The sequence below is a fragment of the Pseudophryne corroboree genome, chromosome 3 (genome assembly GCF_028390025.1).
Source record: "Pseudophryne corroboree isolate aPseCor3 chromosome 3, aPseCor3.hap2, whole genome shotgun sequence".
In the NCBI taxonomy this organism is placed as follows: domain Eukaryota; kingdom Metazoa; phylum Chordata; class Amphibia; order Anura; family Myobatrachidae; genus Pseudophryne; species Pseudophryne corroboree.
In genome coordinates, this window is record NC_086446.1 from 500,274,445 (window position 1) to 500,296,411 (window position 21,967).

The 21,967-nt window shown below is 47.4% G+C and overlaps 1 protein-coding gene across 1 annotated transcript in view; it reads left to right on the forward strand.

Moving 5' to 3' along the window:
- Positions 1-21,967, forward strand: part of TBCD (tubulin folding cofactor D) — a 707,681-nt gene that overhangs the window by 424,733 nt on the left and 260,981 nt on the right. The window contains exons 20-21 of the mRNA XM_063961004.1: positions 17,909-17,982; positions 20,362-20,479. Coding sequence (XP_063817074.1) covers positions 17,909-17,982; positions 20,362-20,479 — 192 coding nt within the window. The remainder of the gene's footprint in view (positions 1-17,908; positions 17,983-20,361; positions 20,480-21,967) is intronic.

Here is a 21,967-nt window from a genome sequence, read left to right on the forward strand (position 1 = left end):
TTCGGCAGTTTTCACGCAAGAACTTTTCAGTGGGATCTGCTGGAAAAATGGTCCGGATCGCATCTTCAGATGCATCAGCGGATAACCCTGTCTCCAAGGACAAGGGTGTTTCTTCTGCGGTGGCTGCAAAGTACTCATCTACTAATGGACCGCAGATTCGGCATTCAGGAAGGGTCCTGGTGACCAGGGATGCCAGCCTGAGAGGCTGGGGAGCAGTCACACAAGGAAAAAAATTTCCAGGGAGTGTGATCAAGTCTGGAGAATTCTCTCCACATAAATATACTGGAGCTAAGGGCAAGTTACAATGCTCTAAGCTTAGCAAGACCTCTGCTTCAAGGTCAGCCGGTATTGATCCAGTGGGACAACATCACGGCAGTCGCCCACGTAAACAGACAGGGCGGCACAAGAAGCAGAAGGGCAATAGCAGAAACTGCAAGGATTCTTCGCTGGGCGGAAAATCAGGTGATAGCACTGTCAGCAGTGTTCATTCCGACGCCCGGGAGAGTGGGGATTTCATCGGGAAATCTTCCACATGATTGTGAACCATTGGGAAAGACCAAAGGTGGACATGATGGCGTCCCGCCTGAACAAAAAACTGGACAGGTATTGCGCCAGGTCAAGAGACCCTCAGGCAATAGCTGTGGACGCTCTGGTAACACCGTGGGTATACCAGTCAGTGTATGTGTTCCCTCCTCTGCTTCTCATACCCAAGGTACTGAGAATTATAAGACGTAGAGGAGTAAGAACTATACTCGTGGCTCCGGATTGGCCAAGAAGGACTTGGTACCTGGAACTTCAAGAGATGCTCACAGAGGACTCATGGCCTCTGCCGCTAAGAAGGGACTTGCTTCAGCAAGTACCATGTCTGTTCCAAGACTTACCGCGGCTGCGTTTGACGGCATGGCGGTTGAACGCCGGATCCTAAGGGAAAAAGGCATTCCGGAAGAGGTCATTCCTACCCTGGTCAAAGCCAGGAAGGAGGTGACCGCACAACATTATCACCACATGTGGCGAAAATATGTTGCGTGGTGTGAGGCCAGGAAGGCCCCACGAAGAAATTTCAACTCGGTCGATTCCTGCATTTCCTGCAAACAGGAGTGTCTATGGGCCTCAAATTGGGGTCCATTAAGGTTCAAATTTCGGCACTGTCGATTTTCTTCCAGAAAGAATTGGCTTCAGTTCCTGAAGTCCAGAAGTTTGTCAAGGGAGTACTGCATATACAACCCCCTTTTGTGCCTCCAGTGGCACTGTGGGATCTCAACGTAGTTCTGGGATTCCTCAAATCACATTGGTTTAAACCGCTCAAATCTGTGGATTTGAAATATCTCACATGGAAAGTGACCATGCTGTTATCCCTGGCCTCGGCCAGGCGAGTGTCAGAATTGGCGGCTTTGTCTCACAAAAGCCCATATCTGATTGTCCATTCGGACAGGGCAGAACTGCGGACTCGTCCCCAGTTTCTCCCTAAGGTGGTGTCAGTGTTTCACCTGAACCAGCTTATTGTGGTACCTGCGGCTACTAGGGACTTGGAGGACTCCAAGTTGCTAGATGTTGTCAGGGCCCTGAAAATATAGGTTTCCAGGACGGCTGGAGTCAGGAAAACTGACTTGCTGTTATCCTGTATGCACCCAACAAACTGGGTGCTCTTGCTTCTAAGCAGACGATTGCTAGTTGGATGTGTAGTACAATTCAGCTTGCACATGCTGTGGCAGGCCTGCCACAGCCAAAATATGTAAATGCCCATTCCACAAGGAAGGTGGGCTCATCTTGGGCGGCTGCCCGAGGGGTCTCGGCTTTACAACTTTGCCGAGCAGCTACTTGGTCAGGGGCACACCCTGACTGAGGAGGACCTGGAGTTCTCTCATTCGGTGCTGCAGAGTCATCCGCACTCTCCCGCCCGTTTGGGAGCTTTGGTATAATCCCCATGGTCCTGACGGAGTCCCCAGCATCCACTTAGGACGTCAGAGAAAATAAGAATTTACTTACCGATAATTCTATTTCTCGTAGTCCGTAGTGGATGCTGGGCGCCCATCCCAAGTGCGGATTGTCTGCAATACTTGTACATAGTTATTGTTACAAAAATCGGGTTATTATTGTTGTGAGCCATCTTTTCAGAGGCTCCGCTGTTATCATGCTGTTAACTGGGTTCAGATCACAGGTTGTACAGTGTGATTGGTGTGGCTGGTATGAGTCTTACCCGGGATTCAAAATCCTTCCTTATTGTGTACGCTCGTCCGGGCACAGTATCCTAACTGAGGCTTGGAGGAGGGTCATGGGGGGAGGAGCCAGTGCACACCACCTGATCCTAAAGCTTTTACTTTTGTGCCCTGTCTCCTGCGGAGCCGCTAATCCCCATGGTCCTGACGGAGTCCCCAGCATCCACTACGGACTACGAGAAATAGAATTATCGGTAAGTAAATTCTTATTATTACCCATTTAATAACCTGTAATATCTATATGTAGCATGGATTGGCTGAATCCACAGGCAAAATGGATATGATAAGAAGCACAGTGACCAATCTTATTAAATGAAGATTAACATGAGAAACTCAAAATGCATAACCTATATATAAAGGCAATTCATTAAAAGGACATACACAGGTAGTCTTAGGCAAATAGTTTCTATAAACAAAAAGTATTACAAAGAAAACAGTCTCACGTGATTCTGCTTTGTGGGAAGACACAAGGTTTCTGTGGCAATTCCCCCATGCCAGATGGGCTTCCAAAAAATTGAATGCAGCTTCAGAGTTTTACCTAGAAGCATGTGCCATAGAGGTGTAAAATTCTTTTGAAAGGATGTGATAGTACGCTCTCAAGGAAGCATCTGGTCAGAGAATCTCTTTCCTGACTTTCGCCATAAATCTACCCAAATATTGGTAAATTACAGTTCTTAGGCTTCAAACAGAATGAAACAAGTAATTAGGTGCCCCTGCTCATGGACTGGGAAACCCCTGTGTTATGGGCACACAAGGACCTTCAGATACTTAGGCACAAACAACCCCTTGCTGACACTGAAAGGGTTAAAATCCACAATGGTGGGGGCTTCTTTTCGTAGTTTGAGAACCTGTGCCCTAGAGAGTAGGCAAAAACTCTTAAGAGTTGCGGTACTCCTTGAAACTTTGAAAGACTCAGCACTTTATCTGGTTATAAATTTGCATTGCTGTATCCTGCCCAGCTTTTTGAGATTCCTTAAAGATTTTACTTTTATTCCAGACACACAGATATTGATATTCTAGGGGTAAACAGTCTTACTGTTTTGAAAATCAGGATTAACTACAAATGAGAGGAACAAGACTAGTGGATGCTCAGCCCATATTTTCGACTGAGTAAAAGCCATGCCTTTCTGGTACTCCATAGTAATGGATTATCCTTTATGCATGGTGGATTGTCAAGATCAGGGTGTTTTACGTTTTTATAAAAAAGTGGGACCCATATATAGAAACCCTAGACTCCTCTGTACAAAAACAACTTTTCCGCTATTTTGAATCCACAAATTGGTATCTTTGCCATAATATACTAGACTGCTCTACCTACTGTAGGTGTTGCATTGTCCAAAGAGATGTTGATGGTATATATCTCCTTTGATAGGATATTCCCTTTCACATTCACTCTCTTCTTCCCCTGTCCATCTACTTGTTTCTTTTTGTGTCTTTGGGGGTGAATCAGACTTGATCGTAGCTGTGCAAAATTTAGCACAGCTACAATCAGGAACACTGACATGTGGGGGGACGACCAGCACAGGGCTAGCCCGCCCCGCATGTCAGACTCTACCCCGTCGCAGACGATGCTTTTGCACTTTAGGAGTAGCTCCTGGCCAGCGCAGCTTTTGCGTGCTGGCCGGGAGCTACTAGTCGTTGTCCGGCTTTCAATGTCTGCGTGTGACGTCACACAGCCGCTGCGGCCCGCCCACCTGCGTTGGCCGGACCGCACCCACAAAATGGCGGCCAAGTGCCGCCGTGCCACCCCCTCCCACCCAGCGACCGCCTTTGCCTGTCAATCAGGCAGAGGCGATCGCTAGGCAACGACAGCGCCGGCACATGCGCAGTTCTGATCTGATCGCTGCGATGAACTACAGCGAGCGATCAGGTCAGAATGACCCTCTTTGTGTCTTTAATAATGTGCATTAGTTCTCTGTTTTCTGTTGTCTATGGTCTTGTAGCTTTTTGATGTGATTTGGTCACTGATTGTTCCACTGGGTTTAGAATGAAATACCTACAATCAAAATCCCGACGGTCAAAATACCAACATTTAAAATACCGACAAGGTCAAGATACCGACATTTAAAATGTCAACAGGTCAAAAAGTCGTCTCATGTTTTTCATTATTATTTTTTGTGTGTAGGTCGATATGGACACTGTATAAGTGTATCACGTCCCCTCGCATGGCTCGCTGCACTCAGCACACTATTATATTCCCCTCCAGGTCCACTGGGATGGTAAAGTATGAACAAGTTGGTTTCAATGAACAATGAAAAAATCATGAAAAACTCATGTCGACTTTTTGAACCGTGGACATTTGTGACTATGTCGGTCAATGGTTGTCTGTATTTTGACCGTCAGGATTTTGATTGTAGGTAAATTGACCGCATCCCGTTCCACTCTGTAATTTACCAACATTGTGATGTATATGATGCAGCACTGAGACCTCTGTAATGCTGGTTCTGATTGCGTGCTTTCATACTCCGTTTTCCTGTAAACTGGTTCACTTATGTACTGTTTTATGTAAAATCTTTGTATCTTTGTTGAAAAATCAATAAATAAATTTGAGGGGAAAAAAAAAAGATCTTTAGTTTTAGCAGTTTTTTTTTTTTTTCTGTAACTTGGAGCTCTGTTACTTTAACTGTTTACCCTAACAACAAGGATTCTCTGTGTCTAAGCTATAATAAAAAATAGGGATCTGAAATTTCTCTGCAATTTATAGAAATAGCCAAATCTCCCAAATTTAGAGCTGTGTAGTTGCTAGACCACAGTGTCTATTCTGTATTACTGCTCTCGTGTCTCTAATTAGATCGCAATTGAAGCATGTTGCCTGACAGTGGATATACACATTATAGGCTGGATTAGTTATGAAATACTAGCTGAAGTACCCAGCATTGCCTGGGTTTAAATGTTCAGGTTATTAATTTATCAATTACTTGTATGTAAGGGTGTGTACACATGGTGAGATTCGGGCTATGCCCGATTCTCACTATGCGACAGGGCCCGGGTCGGCACATAGTCAGTATCGCAAGCACATAATGAGTGTGCTTGCGATACTGGCTCTGTGCGATTTTGGCTAAGTGTCAATTTTGACTATCATTTCTATAGAGATAGTCAAAATTGACTTGCCTGCACAGTCTATCTTTTCTTTCGCGGGACCGTGCATCGAATCGGGATCGCAAGGTGACTGTCACCTTGCGATCTGCACTAACTTTTCTTCCGATTCTGACTATTTAGTCAGAATCGGAAGAAAAAATCTCACCGTGTGTACACATCGTAACTGTCATTTTAAAAATAATTAGCAGCATAGCAGCACTTCCAACTTACCCATGAGGTGGCAGCCGAGTGTCGTTTTTGTTTTTTGGGGTGTCGCCGGCAGCCCTAATTCCCATCTTTACTTTCTGTTCAGTTTTATAATGACTCTTACTTTGCGAGATGGTTTTAAAGTTTCAATTCTGTTATCAGTGTTGCTATTCCAAGGCTTTTGGCTACACAATATTTCTCTGACGTCCTAAGTGGATGCTGGGGACTCCGTCAGGACCATGGGGAATAGCGGCTCCGCAGGAGACAGGGCACAAAAGTAAAAGCTTTAGGATCAGGTGGTGTGCACTGGCTCCTCCCCCTATGACCCTCCTCCAAGCCTCAGTTAGGTTTTTGTGCCTGGCCGAGAAGGGTGCAATCTAGGTGGCTCTCCTAAAGAGCTGCTTAGAGTAAAAGTTTTGTTAGGTTTTTTATTTTCAGTGAGTCCTGCTGGCAACAGGCTCACTGCAACGAGGGACTTAGGGGAGAAGAAGTGAACTCACCTGCGTGCAGGATGGATTGGCTTCTTAGGCTACTGGACACTAGCTCCAGAGGGACGATCACAGGTACAGCCTGGATGGGTCACCGGAGCCGCGCCGCCGACCCCCTTGCAGATGCTGAAGAGAGAAGAGGTCCAGAAATCGGCGGCTGAAGACTTCTCAGTCTTCATGAGGTAGCGCACATCACTGCAGCTGTGCGCCATTGCTCTCAGCACACTTCACACCAACGGTCACTGAGGGTGCAGGGCGCTTGGGGGGGCGCCCTGGGCAGCAATGAAAGTACCTATGCTGGCTAAAAATACATCACATATAGCCCCTGGGGCTATATGGATGTATTTAACCCCTGCCAGGTTGTCAGAAAAACGGGAGAAGAAGCCCGTCGAAAAGGGGGCGGGGCCTATTCTCCTCAGCACACAGCACCATTTCTCTAACGTCCTAGTGGATGCTGGGGACTCCGAAAGGACCATGGGGAATAGCGGCTCCGCAGGAGACTGGGCACAAAGTAAAAGCTTTAGGACTAGCTGGTGTGCACTGGCTCCTCCCCCCATGACCCTCCTCCAAGCCCCAGTTAGATTTTGTGCCCGAACGAGAAGGGTGCAATCTAGGTGGCTCTCCTGAGCTGCTTAGAGTAAAAGTTGAAATAGGTTTTTTATTTTCAGTGAGACCTGCTGGCAACAGGCTCACTGCATCGAGGGACTTAGGGGAGAGAAACGAACTCACCTGCGTGCAGAGTGGATTGGGTTTCTTAGGCTACTGGACATTAGCTCCAGAGGGACGATCACAGGCCCAGCCATGGATGGGTCCCGGAGCCGCGCCGCCGGCCCCCTTACAGATGCTGAAGCAAGAAGAGGTCCATAAATCGGCGGCAGAAGACTTTCCTGTCTTCATAAGGTAGCGCACAGCACTGCAGCTGTGCGCCATTGCTCTCAGCACACTTCACACTCCGGTCACTGAGGGTGCAAGACGCTGGGGGGGGGCGTCCTGGGAAGCAATGAATTTACCTTAGTTGGCGAAAAATACATCACACATAGCTCCTGGGCTATATGGATGTATTTAACCCCTGCCAGTTTTCCAGTAAAAAGCGGGAGAAGAGCCCGCCGTGAAGGGGGCGGGGCCTATCTCCTCAGCACACAGCGCCATTTTTCCCACACAGCTCCGCTGGTAGGAAGGCTCCCAGAATCTCCCCTGCATCCTGCAACTACAGAAACAGGGTAAAAAAGAGAGGGGGGCACTTATTTGGCAAAATAACAGATATAAGCAGCTATAAGGGATAGACACTTATTGTAAGGTTGTCCCTATACATATATAGCGCTCTGGTGTGTGCTGGCAAACTCTCCCTCTGTCTCCCCAAAGGGCTAAGTGGGTCCTGTCCTCTATCAGAGCATTCCCTGTGTGTGTGCTGGGTGTCGGTACGTGTGTGTCGACATGTATGAGGAGGAAAATGATGTGGAGGCGGAGCAGAGTGTCTGTAACAGTGATGTCACCCCCTAGGGGGTCGACACCTGAGTGGATGTACTGTTGAAAATTACGTGACAGTGTCAGCTCTATATAAAAAAACAGTGGTTGACATGAGACAGCCGGCTACTCAGCTTGTGCCTGTCCAGACGTCTCATAGGCCGTCAGGCAGATGGCAGATACAGACGCCGACACGGATACTGACTCCTGTGTCGACGGTGAAGAGACAACCGTGATTTCCAGTAGGGCCACACGTTACATGATTGAGACAATGGAAAATGTTTTATACATTTCTGATAATACGAGTACCACCAAAAAAAGGGGTATTATGTTCGGTGAGGGAAAAACTACCTGTAGTTTTCCTGAATCTGAGAAATAAAATGTGTGATGATGCGTGGGTTTCCCCCCGATAACAATTAATAATTTCTTAAAAAGTATTGGCTGCATACCCTTTCCCGCCAGAGGTTAGGATGCATTGGGAAACACCCCCTAGGGGGGATAAGGCGCTCACACGCTTGTAAGAACAAGGGCTCTACCCTCTCATGAGATGGCCGCCCTTAAGGATCCTGCTGATAGAAAGCAGGAGGGTATCCAAAAAAAGGTATTTACACACATACTGGTGTTATACTGCGACCAGCTATCGCCTCAGCCTGGAGGTGCAGTGCTGGGTTGGCATGGTCGGATTCCCTGACTGGAAATATTGATATCCTAGATAAGGATAGTATATTATTGCCTATAGAGCATTTAAAAGATGCATTTCTATATATGTATGATGCACAGCGGAATAATTGCCGACTGGCATCAAGTATAAGTGCGTTGTCCAATTCTACCAGTAAAATGGTCAGGTGATGCGGATTCCAAACGTCATTTGGAAGTATTGCCTTTGAAAGGGGACATTTGGGGTCGGTCTTTTAGACCTGGTGGCCACGGCAACAGCTGGGAAATCCACGTTTGTACCCCAGGTCGCCTCTCAAAATAAGACGCCGTATTATCAGGCGCAGTCCTTTGTTGGCAAGCGGACAAAAGGTTCCTCTTTTCTGCTCGTGACAGAGGGAGAGGAAAAAGGCTGCAGAGATCAGCCAGTTCCCAGGAACAGAAACCCTTTCCAGCCTCTGCCAAGCCCTCAGTATGACGCTAGGGCTTTACAAGCTCAGGCACGGTGGGGGCCCGTTCTCAATGAATTTCAGTGCGCAGTGGGCTCACTCGCAAGTAGACCCTTGGATCCTTCAGGTAATATCTCAGGGGTACATATTGGAATTCGAGACGTCTCCCCCTCGCCGTTTCCAAAAGTCGACTTTACCGACGTCTCCCTCTGACAGGGAGGCAGTTTTGGAAGCCATTCACAAGCTGTATTCCCAGCAGGTGATAATCAAGGTACCCCTCCTGCAACAGGGAACGGGGTATTATTCCACACTATTGTGGTACCGAAGCCAGACGGCTCGGTGAGACCGATTCTAAAATCTAAAATCTTTGAACACTTACATACAGAGGTTCAAATTCAAGATTGAGTCACTCAGAGCAGTGATTGCGAACCTGGAAGAAGGGGACTACATGATGTCTCGGGACATCAAGGATGCTTACCTTCATGTCAAAATTTACCCTTCTCACCAAGGGTACCTCAGGTTTATGGTACAGAACTGTCACTATCAGTTCAGACGCTGCCGTAGGGATGGTCCACGGCACCCCGGGTCTTTACCAAGGTAATGGCCGAAATGATGATGTTCCTTCGAAGGAAGGGAATTTTAGTTATCCCTTACTTGGACGATTCCCTGATAAGGGTAAGATCCAGGGAACAGTTGGAGGTTGGTGTAGCACTATCTCAGATAGTGTTGCGGCAGCACGATTGGATTCTCAATATTCCAAAATCGCAGCTGGTTCTGTCGACGTGTCTTCTGTTCCTAGGGATGATCCTGGACACAGTCCAGAAAAAGGTGTTTCTCCCGGAGGAGAAAGCCAGGGAGTTATCCGAGCTAGTCAGGAACCTCCTCAAACCGAGCCAAGTCTCAGTGCATCAATGCACAAGGGTTCTGGGTAAAATGGGGGCTTCCTACGAAGCAATCCCATTTGGCAGATTCCACGCAAGAACTTTCCAGTGGGACCTGCTGGACAAATGGTCCGGGTCGCATCTTCAGATGCATCAGCGGATAACCCTGTCACCAAGGACAAGGGTGTCCCTCCTGTGGTGGTTGCAGAGTGCTCATCTTCTAGAGGGCCGCAGATTCGGCATTCAGGACTGGGTCCTGGTAACCACGGATGCCAGCCTGCGAGGCTGGGGAGCAGTCACACAGGGAAGGAATATCCAGGACTTATGGTCAAGCCTGGAGACATCACTTCACATAAATATCCTGAAGCTAAGGGACATTTACAATGCTCTAAGCTTAGCAAGACCTTTGCTTCAAGGACAGCCGGTGTTGATCCAGTCGGACAACATCACGGCAGTCACCCACGTAAACAGACAGGGTGGCACAAGAAGCAGAAGGGCAATGACAGAAGCTGCAAGGATTCTTCGCTGGGCGGAAAATCATGGGATAGCACTGTCAGCAGTATTCATTCCGGGAGTGGACAACTGGGAAGCAGACTTCCTCAGCACGACCTCCACCCGGGGAGAGTGGGGACTTCACCCAGAAGTCTTCCACAGGATTATAAACCGTTGGGAAAAACTCGACAGGTATTGCGCCAGGTCCAGGGACCCTCAGGCAATAGCTGTAGATGCTCTGGTAACACCGTGGGTGTACCAGTCAGGGTATGTGTTTCCTCCTCTGCCTCTCATACCCAAGGTACTGAGATTGATAAGATGGTGAGGAGTAAGCACTATATTCGTGGCTCCGGATTGGCCAAGAAGGACTTGGTAACCGGAACTTCAAGAGATGCTCACGATGGATCCGTGGCCTCTACCTCTAAGAAGGGACCTGCTCCAGCAAGGACCCTGTCTATTCCAAGACTTACCGCGGCTGCGTTTGACGGCATGGCGGTTGAACGCCGGATCCTGAAGGAAAAAGGGCATTCCGGATGAAGTCATCCCTATCCTGATCAAAGCCAGGAAGGATGTAACCGCAAAAACATTATCACCGCAATTGGCGAAAATATGTTGCGTGGTGCGAGGCCAGTAAGGCCCGACGGTGGAAATTCGACTGGGTCGATTCCTACATTTCCTGCAAACAGGAGTGTCTATGGGCCTGAAATTGGGGTCCATTAAGGTTCAAATTTCGGCCCTGTCAATTTTCTTCCAAAAAGAACTAGCTTCAGTCCCTGAAGTTCAGACGTTTGTAAAAGGGGTACTGCATATACAGCCTCCTTTTGTGCCTCCAGTGGCACTTGGGATCTCAATGTAGTTTTTTTTTTTGGATTCCAAAAGTCACATTGGTTTGAACCACTTAAATCTGTGGAGTTAAAATATCTCACATGGAAAGTGGTCATGCTGTTGGCCCTGGCCTGGGCCAGGCGCGTGTCAGAATTGGCGGCTTTATCCTGTAAAAGCCCTTATCTGATTTTCCATTCGGACAGGGCGGAATTGAGGACTCGTCCTCAATTTCTCCCTAAGGTGTTTTCAGCATTTCACTTAAACCAACCTATTGTGGTGCCTGCGGCTACTAGGGACTTGGAGGATTCCAAGTTGCTGGACGTAGTCAGGGCCCTGAAAATATATGTTTCCAGGACGGCTGGAGTCAGAAAATCTGACTCGCTGTTTATCCTGTATGCACCCAACAAGCTGGGTGCTCCTGCTTCTAAGCAGACGATTGCTCGTTGGATTTGCAGTACAATTCAGCTTGCACATTCTGTGGCAGGCCTGCCACAGCCAAAATCTGTAAAAGCCCATTCCACACGGAAAGTGGGCTCATCTTGGGCGGCTGCCCGAGGGGTCTCGGCTTTACAACTTTGCCGAGCAGCTACTTGGTCAGGGGCAAACACGTTTGCTAAATTCTACAAATTTGATACCCTGGCTGAGGAGGACCTGGAGTTCTCTCATTCGGTGCTGCAGAGTCATCCGCACTCTCCCGCCCGTTTGGGAGCTTTGGTATAATCCCCATGGTCCTTTCGGAGTCCCCAGCATCCACTAGGACGTTAGAGAAAATAAGAATTTACTTACCGATAATTCTATTTCTCATAGTCCGTAGTGGATGCTGGGCGCCCATCCCAAGTGCGGATTGTCTGCATTACTTGTACATAGTTATTGTTACAAAAATCGGGTTATTGTTGTTGTGAGCCATCTTTTCAGAGGCTCCTTCTGTTATCATGCTGTTAACTGGGTTCAGATCACAAGTTGTACGGTGTGATTGGTGTGGCTGGTAATGAGTCTTACCCGGGATTCAAAATCCTTCCTTATTGTGTACGCTCGTCCGGGCACAGTATCCTAACTGAGGCTTGGAGGAGGGTCATGGGGGGAGGAGCCAGTGCACACCAGCTAGTCCTAAAGCTTTTACTTTGTGCCCAGTCTCCTGCGGAGCCGCTATTCCCCATGGTCCTTTCGGAGTCCCCAGCATCCACTACGGACTATGAGAAATAGAATTATCGGTAAGTAAATTCTTATTTTTCCTACACAGCTCCGCTGCTAGGAAGGCTCCCAGGCTCTCCCCTGCACTGCACTACAGAAACAGGGTTAAAACAGAGAGGGGGGGCACTTATTTGGCGATATTATTATATATTAAGATGCTATAAGGGAAAAACACTTATATAAAGGTTGCCCTGTATAATATAGCGTTTTTGGTGTGTGCTGGCAAACTCTCCCTCTGTCTCCCCAAAGGGCTAGTGGGGTCCTGTCCTCTATCAGAGCATTCCCTGTGTGTGTGCTGTGTGTCGGTACGTGTGTGTCGACATGTATGAGGACGATGTTGGTGAGGAGGCGGAGCAATTGCCTGTAATGGTGATGTCACTCTCTAGGGAGTCGACACCGGAATGGATGGCTTATTTAGGGAATTACGTGATAATGTCAACACGCTGCAAGGTCGGTTGACGACATGAGACGGCCGGCAAACCAATTAGTACCTGTCCAGGCGTCTCAAACACCGTCAGGGGCTTTAAAACGCCCATTTACCTCAGTCGGTCGACACAGACACGGACACTGACGCCAGTGTCGACGGTGAAGAAACAAACGTATTTTCCATTTGGGCCACACGTTACATGTTAAGGGCAATGAAGGAGGTGTTACATATTTCTGATACTACAAGTACCACAAAAGAGGGTATTATGTGGGGTGTGAAAAAACTACCTGTAGTTTTTCCTGAATCAGATAAATTAAATGAAGTGTGTGATGATGCGTGGGTTTCCCCCGATAGAAAATTATTGGCGTTATACCCTTTCCCGCCAGAAGTTAGGGCGCGTTGGGAAACACCCCTTAGGGTGGATAAGGCGCTCACACGCTTATCAAAACAAGTGGCGTTACCGTCTCCAGATACGGCCGCCCTCAAGGAGCCAGCTGATAGGAGGCTGGAAAATATCCTAAAAAGTATATACACACATACTGGTGTTATACTGCGACCAGCGATCGCCTCAGCCTGGATGTGCAGCGCTGGGGTGGCTTGGTCGGATTCCCTGACTAAAAATATTGATACCCTTGACAGGGACAGTATTTTATTGACTATAGAGCATTTAAAGGATGCATTTCTATATATGCGAGATGCACAGAGGGATATTTGCACTCTGGCATCAAGAGTAAGTGCGATGTCCATATCTGCCAGAAGATGTTTATGGACACGACAGTGGTCAGGTGATGCAGATTCCAAACGGCACATGGAAGTATTGCCGTATAAAGGGGAAGAGTTATTTGGGGTCGGTCCATCGGACCTGGTGGCCACGGCAACAGCTGGAAAATCCACCTTTTTTACCCCAAGTCACATCTCAGCAGAAAAAGACACCGTCATTTCAGCCTCAGTCCTTTCGTCCCCATAAGGGCAAGCAGGCAAAAGGCCAGTCATATCTGCCCAGGGATAGAGGAAAGGGAAGAAGACTGCAGCAGGCAGCCCATTCCCAGGAACAGAAGCCCTCCACCGCTTTTGCCAAGTCCTCAGCATGACGCTGGGGCCGTACAAGCGGACTCAGGTGCGGTGGGGGGTCGTCTCAAGAGTTTCAGCGCGCAGTGGGCTCACTTGCAAGTGGACCCCTGGATCCTACAAGTAGTATCCCAGGGGTACAGATTGTAAATTCGAGACGTCTCCCCCTCGCAGGTTCCTGAAGTCTGCTTTACCAACGTCTCCCTCCGACAGGGAGGCAGTATTGGAAACAATTCACAAGCTGTATTCCCAGCAGGTGATAATCAAAGTACCCCTCCTACAACTAGGAAAGGGGTATTATTCCACACTATATTGTGGTACTGAAGCCAGACGGCTCGGTGAGACCTATTCTAAATCTGAAATATTTGAACACTTACATACAAAGGTTCAAATCAAGATGGAGTCACTCAGAGCAGTGATAGCGAACCAGGAAGAAGGGGACTATATGGTGTCCCTGGACATCAAGGATGCTTACCTCCATGTCCCAATTTGCCCTTCTCACCAAGGGTACCTCAGGTTCGTGGTACAAAACTGTCACTATCAGTTTCAGACGCTGCCGTTTGGATTGTCCACGGCACCCCGGGTCTTTACCAAGGTAATGGCCGAAATGATGATTCTTCTTCAAAGAAAAGGCGTCTTAATTATCCCTTACTTGGACGATCTCCTGATAAGGGCAAGGTCCAGAGAAGAGTTGGAGGTCGGAGTAGCACTATCTCAAGTAGTTCTACGACAGCACGGGTGGATTCTAAATATTCCAAAATCGCAGCTGTCTCCGACGACACGTCTGCTGTTCCTAGGGATGATTCTGGACACAGTCCAGAAAAAGGTGTTTCTCCCGGAGGAGAAAGCCAGGGAGTTATCCGAACTAGTCAGGAACCTCCTAAAACCAGGAAAAGTGTCAGTGCATCATTGCACAAGGGTCCTGGGAAAAATGGTGGCTTCTTACGAAGCGATTCCATTCGGCAGATTTCACGCAAGAACTTTTCAGTGGGATCTGCTGGAAAAATGGTCCGGATAGCATCTTCAGATGCATCAGCGGATAACCCTGTCTCCAAGGACAAGGGTGTCTCTTCTGTGGTGGCTGCAGAGTGCTCATCTACTAAAGGGCCACAGATTCGGCATTCAGGACTGGGTCCTGGTGACCACGGATGCCAGCCTGAAAGGCTGGGGAGCAGTCACACAAGGAAAAAATTTCCAGGGAGTGTGATCAAGTCTGGAGACTTCTCTCCACATAAATATACTGGAGCTAAGAGCAATTTACAATGCTCTAAGCTTAGCAAGACCTCTGCTTCAAGGTCAGCCGGTATTGATCCAGTGGGACAACATCACGGCAGTCGCCCACGTAAACAGACAGGGCGGCACAAGAAGCAGGAGGGCAATGGCAGAAACTGCAAGGATTCTTCGCTGGGCGGAAAATCATGTGATAGCACTGTCAGCAGTGTTCATTCCGGGAGTGGACAACTGGTAAGCAGACTTCCTCAGCACGACCTCCACCCGGGAGAGTGGGGACTTCATCGGGAAGTCTTCCACATGATTGTGAACCGTTGGGAAAGACCAAAGGTGGACATGATGGCGTCCCGCCTGAACAAAAAACTGGACAGGTATTGCGCCAGGTCAAGAGACCCTCAGGCAATAGCTGTGGACGTTCTGGTAACACCGTGGGTGTACCAGTCGGTGTATGTGTTCCCTCCTCTGCTTCTCATACCTAAGGTACTGAGAATTATAAGACGTAGAGGAGTAAGAACTATACTCGTGGCTCCGGATTGGCCAAGAAGGACTTGGTACCCGGAACTTCAAGAAATGCTCACAGTGGACTCATGGCCTCTGCCGCTAAGAAGGGACTTGCTTCAGCAAGTACCATGTCTGTTCCAAGACTTACCGCGGCTGCGTTTGACGGCATGGCGGTTGAACGCCGGATCCTAAGGGAAAAAGTCATTACGGAAGAGGTCATTCCTACCCTGGTCAAAGCCAGGAAGGAGGTGACCGCACAACATTATCACCACATGTGGCGAAAATATGTTGCGTGGTGTGAGGCCAGGAAGGCCCCACGAAGAAATTTCAACTCGGTCGATTCCTGCATTTCCTGCAAACAGGAGTGTCTATGGGCCTCAAATTGGGGTCCATTAAGGTTCAAATTTCGGCCCTGTCGATTTTCTTCCAGAAAGAATTGGCTTCAGTTCCTGAAGTCCAGAAGTTTGTCAAGGGAGTACTGCATATACAACCCCCTTTTGTGCCTCCAGTGGCACTGTGGGATCTCAACGTAGTTCTGGGATTCCTCAAATCACATTGGTTTAAACCGCTCAAATCTGTGGATTTGAAATATCTCACATGGAAAGTGACCATGATGTTGGCCCTGGCCTCGGCCAGGCGAGTGTCAGAATTGGCGGCTTTGTCTCACAAAAGCCCATATCTGATTGTCCATTCGGACAGGGCAGAGCTGCGGACTCGTCCCCAGTTTCTCCCTAAGGTGGTGTCAGCGTTTCACCTGAACCAGCTTATTGTGGTACCTGCGGCTACTAGGGACTTGGAGGACTCCAAGTTGCTAGATGTTGTCAGGGCCCTGAAAATATAGGTTTCCAGGACGGCTGGAGTCAGGAAAACTGACTTGCTGTTATCCTGTATGCACCCAACAAACTGGGTGCTCTTGCTTCTAAGCAGACGATTGCTAGTTGGATGTGTAGTACAATTCAGCTTGCACATTCTGTGGCAGGCCTGCCACAGCCAAAATATGTAAATGCCCATTCCACAAGGAAGGGGGGCTCATCTTGGGCGGCTGCCCGAGGGGTCTCGGCTTTACAACTTTGCCGAGCTGCTACTTGGTCAGGGGCACACCCTGGCTGAGGAGGACCTGGAGTTCTCTCACTCGGTGCTGCAGAGTCATCCGCACTCTCCCGCCCGTTTGGGAGCTTTGGTATAATCCCCATGGTCCTGACGGAGTCCCCAGCATCCACTTAGGACGTCAGAGAAAATAAGAATTTACTTACCGATAATTCTATTTCTCGTAGTCCGTAGTGGATGCTGGGCGCCCATCCCAAGTGCGGATTGTCTGCAATACTTGTACATAGTTATTGGTACAAAAATCGGGTTATTATTGTTGTGAGCCATCTTTTCAGAGGCTCCGCTGTTATCATGCTGTTAACTGGGTTCAGATCACAGGTTGTACAGTGTGATTGGTGTGGCTGGTATGAGTCTTACCCGGGATTCAAAATCCTTCCTTATTGTGTACGCTCGTCCGGGCACAGTATCCTAACTGAGGCTTGGAGGAGGGTCATAGGGGGAGGAGCCAGTGCACACCACCTGATCCTAAAGCTTTTACTTTTGTGCCCTGTCTCCTGCGGAGCCGCTATTCCCCATGGTCCTGACGGAGTCCCCAGCATCCACTACGGACTACGAGAAATAGAATTATCGGTAAGTAAATTCTTATTTATTTTTTTTTCTTTACACCTCCACTTCTTTTAGTCCATTGATTTATGGTTATTTCGGTCAGTTATTTCAGGTTATTAAAGTTTTAATCCAAATCCATCTACTGGAAGGCCCAGAACAGGCTCCATGGGGGAAATGTAATAGGGTGTGAGAATCGGAAAGTGAGAGATTTTGGTAAAATTCTCCTGTTGTTTTTTTTTTTAAAGTGGCAATCATTTAAATAGCAAAATTAGGTTGATTTTGCTATTTAAATGATTGCCACTTTTAAAAAAACAAACCAGGAGACTTTTACCAAAATCTCTCACTTTCTGATTATCACACCCTATTACATTTCCCCACATGTGTCAAAGTTCTGTCCGGCGTACACCAATGGGAGGTTTGGTCAAGACCTCAACCCTTCAGTATGTCTTCTTGGACCCAGTGTTATCACTCTGCAATGTTATTGTTTAAATTCATCCAGTGGAAGACCCTGAAAAGGCTCACCGAGTGAAAGTTCTGCTCTCCGTACACCAACGGGAGTTCCGACCGGGACCTCAACCCTCTAGTATGTCTCTGTGAACCCCTGTTACCACTCTGAAGTTTTCGTCCATATCCACCTAGTGGCAGGACCAGAACAGGCACCCTGTGTCAAATTTCTGTTCGGCACACTCTGCCGTGTGGTCCAGCTGGGACCCTGAACACTCCATTAGCCATCCCAGACCAATTGCCACCTCTCTGAAGTTTTTGTCTGAATCCATCCAGTGGAAGGCCCAGAACAGGCTCCCTGGCTCAAAGTACTGCCTGGCGCATTCCACCGTAAGGTCCGACCTTGAACCCAACCCACTAAAACTTGGCCAGGATCCAACTGGATCACCTCACTTTGGTTTCATCCCAATCAGTGCAGGGGTGTCCAAATGCATAACCGGACAGACAAACATTAAGACCAATGAATTATATATATATATATATATATATATATATATATATATATAGGAGGAATTGTTGTAGTCATGTATTAACCTTTTAAAGGTTAACTTTTTATTTTTTATTTTATTTTTTTAAATAGTGTTATTCGTGAATTATCTACCAAAGCTTTGCACAACTTGACATCAATTGCATCTGAATACATGACTAAGGCTGGTAAGGTTATTTTTAATTATTTAATCATTTCAGCTCCCTTTGCTCTCTTTTACTTTTTTTGACCCTGTAGGGATTAGACCTAGTAAATATGATGGTGTGTGAAGCGATTAAGGGGTATATTCAATTAAAGTCGGATCCATTCCGACAAGCATTTCTCGGAATGGATCCGACAACCCCTATTCAATCCCCATCTAAATTTGACTTTTTCAAGTCGAATTTAGATGGGACCCAGAGGAGGAGAGGGGGGGGGGGGGGGGGCGGGCGAGCCACGGGGGGACAGCCGACTGCATCCAGAGGAGATCAGCGCTACGATCAGCGCAGCAGCTGGATGTCACTCAGCCACCCGACCTCACGGCAGCTTCCACCCGGCTCCAGCAGCGTGCTGGAGCCGGGTGGAAGCTGCCGTGAGGTCGGGTGGGTGAGTGAAATCCAGCTGCAGCGCTGATCGTAGCGCTGATCTCCTGGATGCCCGGCCGCTGTCCCCCGTCTCCCTGCGGCTCCCCCCCCCCCCCCTCGCCTCCTCTGGGTCCATCTCATTCCGACCTCATTTTGATGTCGGATTGAGATGGCCGAAAACGGGGCCAAAACCTGTCGGATTTGGCCCCGTTTTCGACATCAACACGTGGATCGGCAGCTATTACGCCAATCCACGTGCTTTTCGACAAGTCGAATGCCTCGACTTGTTGAAAAGCTCTGAATAGGTCGAATCAGGATTCGACCTTAAAAAGTCGAAAACTGCCGTCTTTTCGACAGACGGCAGTTTTCAACTGCAATTGAATATACCCCTAAGTGTTGTTCTGCAAATTAGTGTCAGCTGCACCTCTGTTCATAGGCTGTGTTCCCAAGTATACCATATAAAAACTACTTGGCCTATCTAGTCTGCCCTAAGTGTACAGGCACACTCTTTCATACTGGGATTCATTTTTCTTGAGAGCCAATTTAGAATGTGGGGTGTATGCAGTTAGGTCCTGTTTTTTTTTCCGTCTAAGCGAAAAAATAGATTTTTTGCTATTTTTAAGGTGAATGGGGATTCGCCCTTTTCAATAGCAGGGCTGTTTTTTCGCATAGGCGAAAAATTCAGGCGTGAAAACCATGTGGATCGGCAAATCCACGTTTTACTCACCTGCACTGGCGAAAACGCAAACCGTTTTCGACGATTTTGAAGCATTTTTCGCCAATGCCTTTTCACACAAAAAAAAAAAAAAGGTGAAAAGGCATTGGCGAAAGGTAGGTGGAAACAAGCCATAATTGTATAGACAGGGGGGCGAAATCAGTAGCTCCGAGATTACCGAGGAAATTGCATTTAGGGCCATGGTGGGAATTAAACCCATGACCTCAGTGCTATAAGGCAGTAATGCTAACCATTACACCATCCATACTGCCCATTATACCATATGTAATGCCCATTACACCATCTGTACTGCCCACCATGTCAGTTTCTGCCAATTGTTTCACTAGTAGAGAGCATTTTATCCTCACATTCACTTTTCACTTTTTTTAAAATGTATTTTTAAATATATTAAACAATCTCTTGCACTTTATAGCTGTGCATGTCAAAGAACTCCCTTGAAAATTTCCCCAGGGTGCCTTTTATCTAATTAGAATAATCTTACTCTGCAAAATGATTTTTTTTTTTTTTTTCTACACAACCATCATGAACTCTGCCTAACTTCACCAAAATTACTGAGGGAACTGCTAAATCAGTAGTTCCCAAACTCAGTCCTCAAGTACCCCCAACAGTTCCTATTTTCCTGGCTCCTCACAGAATCGCAAGTGAAATAATTAGCTCCAACTGAGGATATTTTAAAATGTGTAGTAATGACTACACCTGTGCAACTGCTGGGTGACCTGGAAAACGTGAGCAGTTTGGGGTCCTGAGGGCTGAGTTTGGGTACTGCACAAATACAGTTTCTCAGAAGGGTAAAATAAATCTTTGCACTGGGGAGCAGTACACTAGCGCTCTCCATTGTTAAAACGATCATTTAAGAAAAGAGACAAACCTAAAGTTACTTTTATCATACCTCCCAACATGACCCTCTCCAGGAGGGACAGAATGCTCTGCTTCTGGACTTCCCTTTTAATTTATGATTGCCGGCACCTGTGTTGAACAGGTTAATGGATAAGGCACCTATGTTGAACAGGTTAATGGATAAGAAAGGTGTTCTAGCACAGGTGATGGCAATCATAAATTAAGAGAGAAGTCCAGTAGCAGAGCATTCTGTCCCTCCTGGAGCGGGTCATGTTGGGATGTATGCTTTTATATTGTAAGCAATCCCCAACTGGCCTCTTCTGCCATTTATGTGAGCTGGTAATAGTCATTATGTCCTACTGTTGATAATGAATGAGAATAGCAGCATAACTTGCCATTATGTTTTACAGTTTTGCCACGGCTCCTCCCTCTGGCCACAGGAACAGATCTGCATACTCGCCATGGTGCCATATTAGCATGTTCAGAAATCACCCATGCAGTGCACAAGCTGGCTGCCCAGAGCAACAGGTAGGAAAATTGTTCTTAGTGAGTGACATAACACATCATTATATTTTAGCTGGATATGGGAATCATTAATCTATTTGCAGTTTATGTACACACACGTTACGCACACAATGCACACACACGCTGAATGCACCTTTTTATTGCTCACCTCAGTGTCCTGTCTAGGTCTAATGTGTGTGATAATGAACAAGAAGCCAGCCACACCAGAGGAGGCCTTGCACTCGCCTTTATCTTAACTTTGACTTGTTTGTAAAAAAAAATTAAAATTGGTCCTTGATGGAGCGCAAAACCCCTGCTCAGCATTGCAAATGCAGCTTTCAGCCTCACGCGCACATCTATTTGCACAAATGCATCTGCATTCCCGCTGGGGTTTGTAGGCTTTGTGACTAAGACTATGGGGTATATTCAATTGAATTCGGATTGACATTGTCGGAAACGGGGCTAAAACCTGTCAGATTTGGCCGCGAATCCGACAAAACATGTGGATCCGTGGCTAATCCGCCGATCCACTTGCTTCCTGACAATTCGGATTTTCTGACTTAATTGAATAGGTAGAATCTGGATTCGACCTTCAACTCCCGTTTATCCGACAAGTCGGGAAATCCGACTTGAATTGAATATGGTATGGTAATATTATGGTTATAAGCCCCAACGCTAAGTTGTCATATCCCCTCCATGTAGAGCACGCTGAAGCTGGTCTGAGGGGAACTGGTCTCCTCAGTTCCCTTTTTTGCAAAGATTTTAACTTTACTGACTGGTACAAGTGCTCTGGAATGCCATTTGTACGGATGTGGATCATCAACTCGACAGTGTCTAGGTCGACCACTATAGGTCGACAGTCACTAGGTTGACAGGGTCTCTAGGTCGACATGTGCTAGGTCACTAGGTCGACATGAGGTGTTTTTATTTTTTTGGGTGTCGTTTTCTGCGTACGGTGACCGGGAAGCCGAATTAGTGCACCGTGTCTGCTCACTATGCTTCGGGCAAGGTGCCTCGCTCCGCTGCCGCTTCGCAGATTACCGTTCCAATCGTAGTCCACGTGGATTGTTAAGTATGAAAAAATTCCAAAAAAGAAAAAAAAAGTGGAAAGCACATGTCAACCTAGAAGCCCTGTCGACCTTCCAACCCTGTCGGCCTAGTGACTGTTGACCTAAACATTGTCGACCTTGAGACCGGATCCCCATTTGTACAGCATTTCTGGGTTCTAAAATTGGCAAAGATGACGGCAGTCAGAAACCACTGCATTTCTGCCAGGAGGCGGCATCAGTAGCAGGAAAGCCAGTTCTGCATTTGGGTAGAATTGATTTCCATATAAAACAGGAGGCCACGGTCGCATGGGACAAATATGTTGTTTCTTTTCCTGTTTGCATTAGGGCAAAATCATGTTGCACTGCAGGTGGGGAAGATTTAAAAATATTTAGAGAGATCAAGGTTTGAGAGAAGAGTATCCTAGCTAAACACCTAAATTGCTGCCCAGTACTTGTGGGCTAC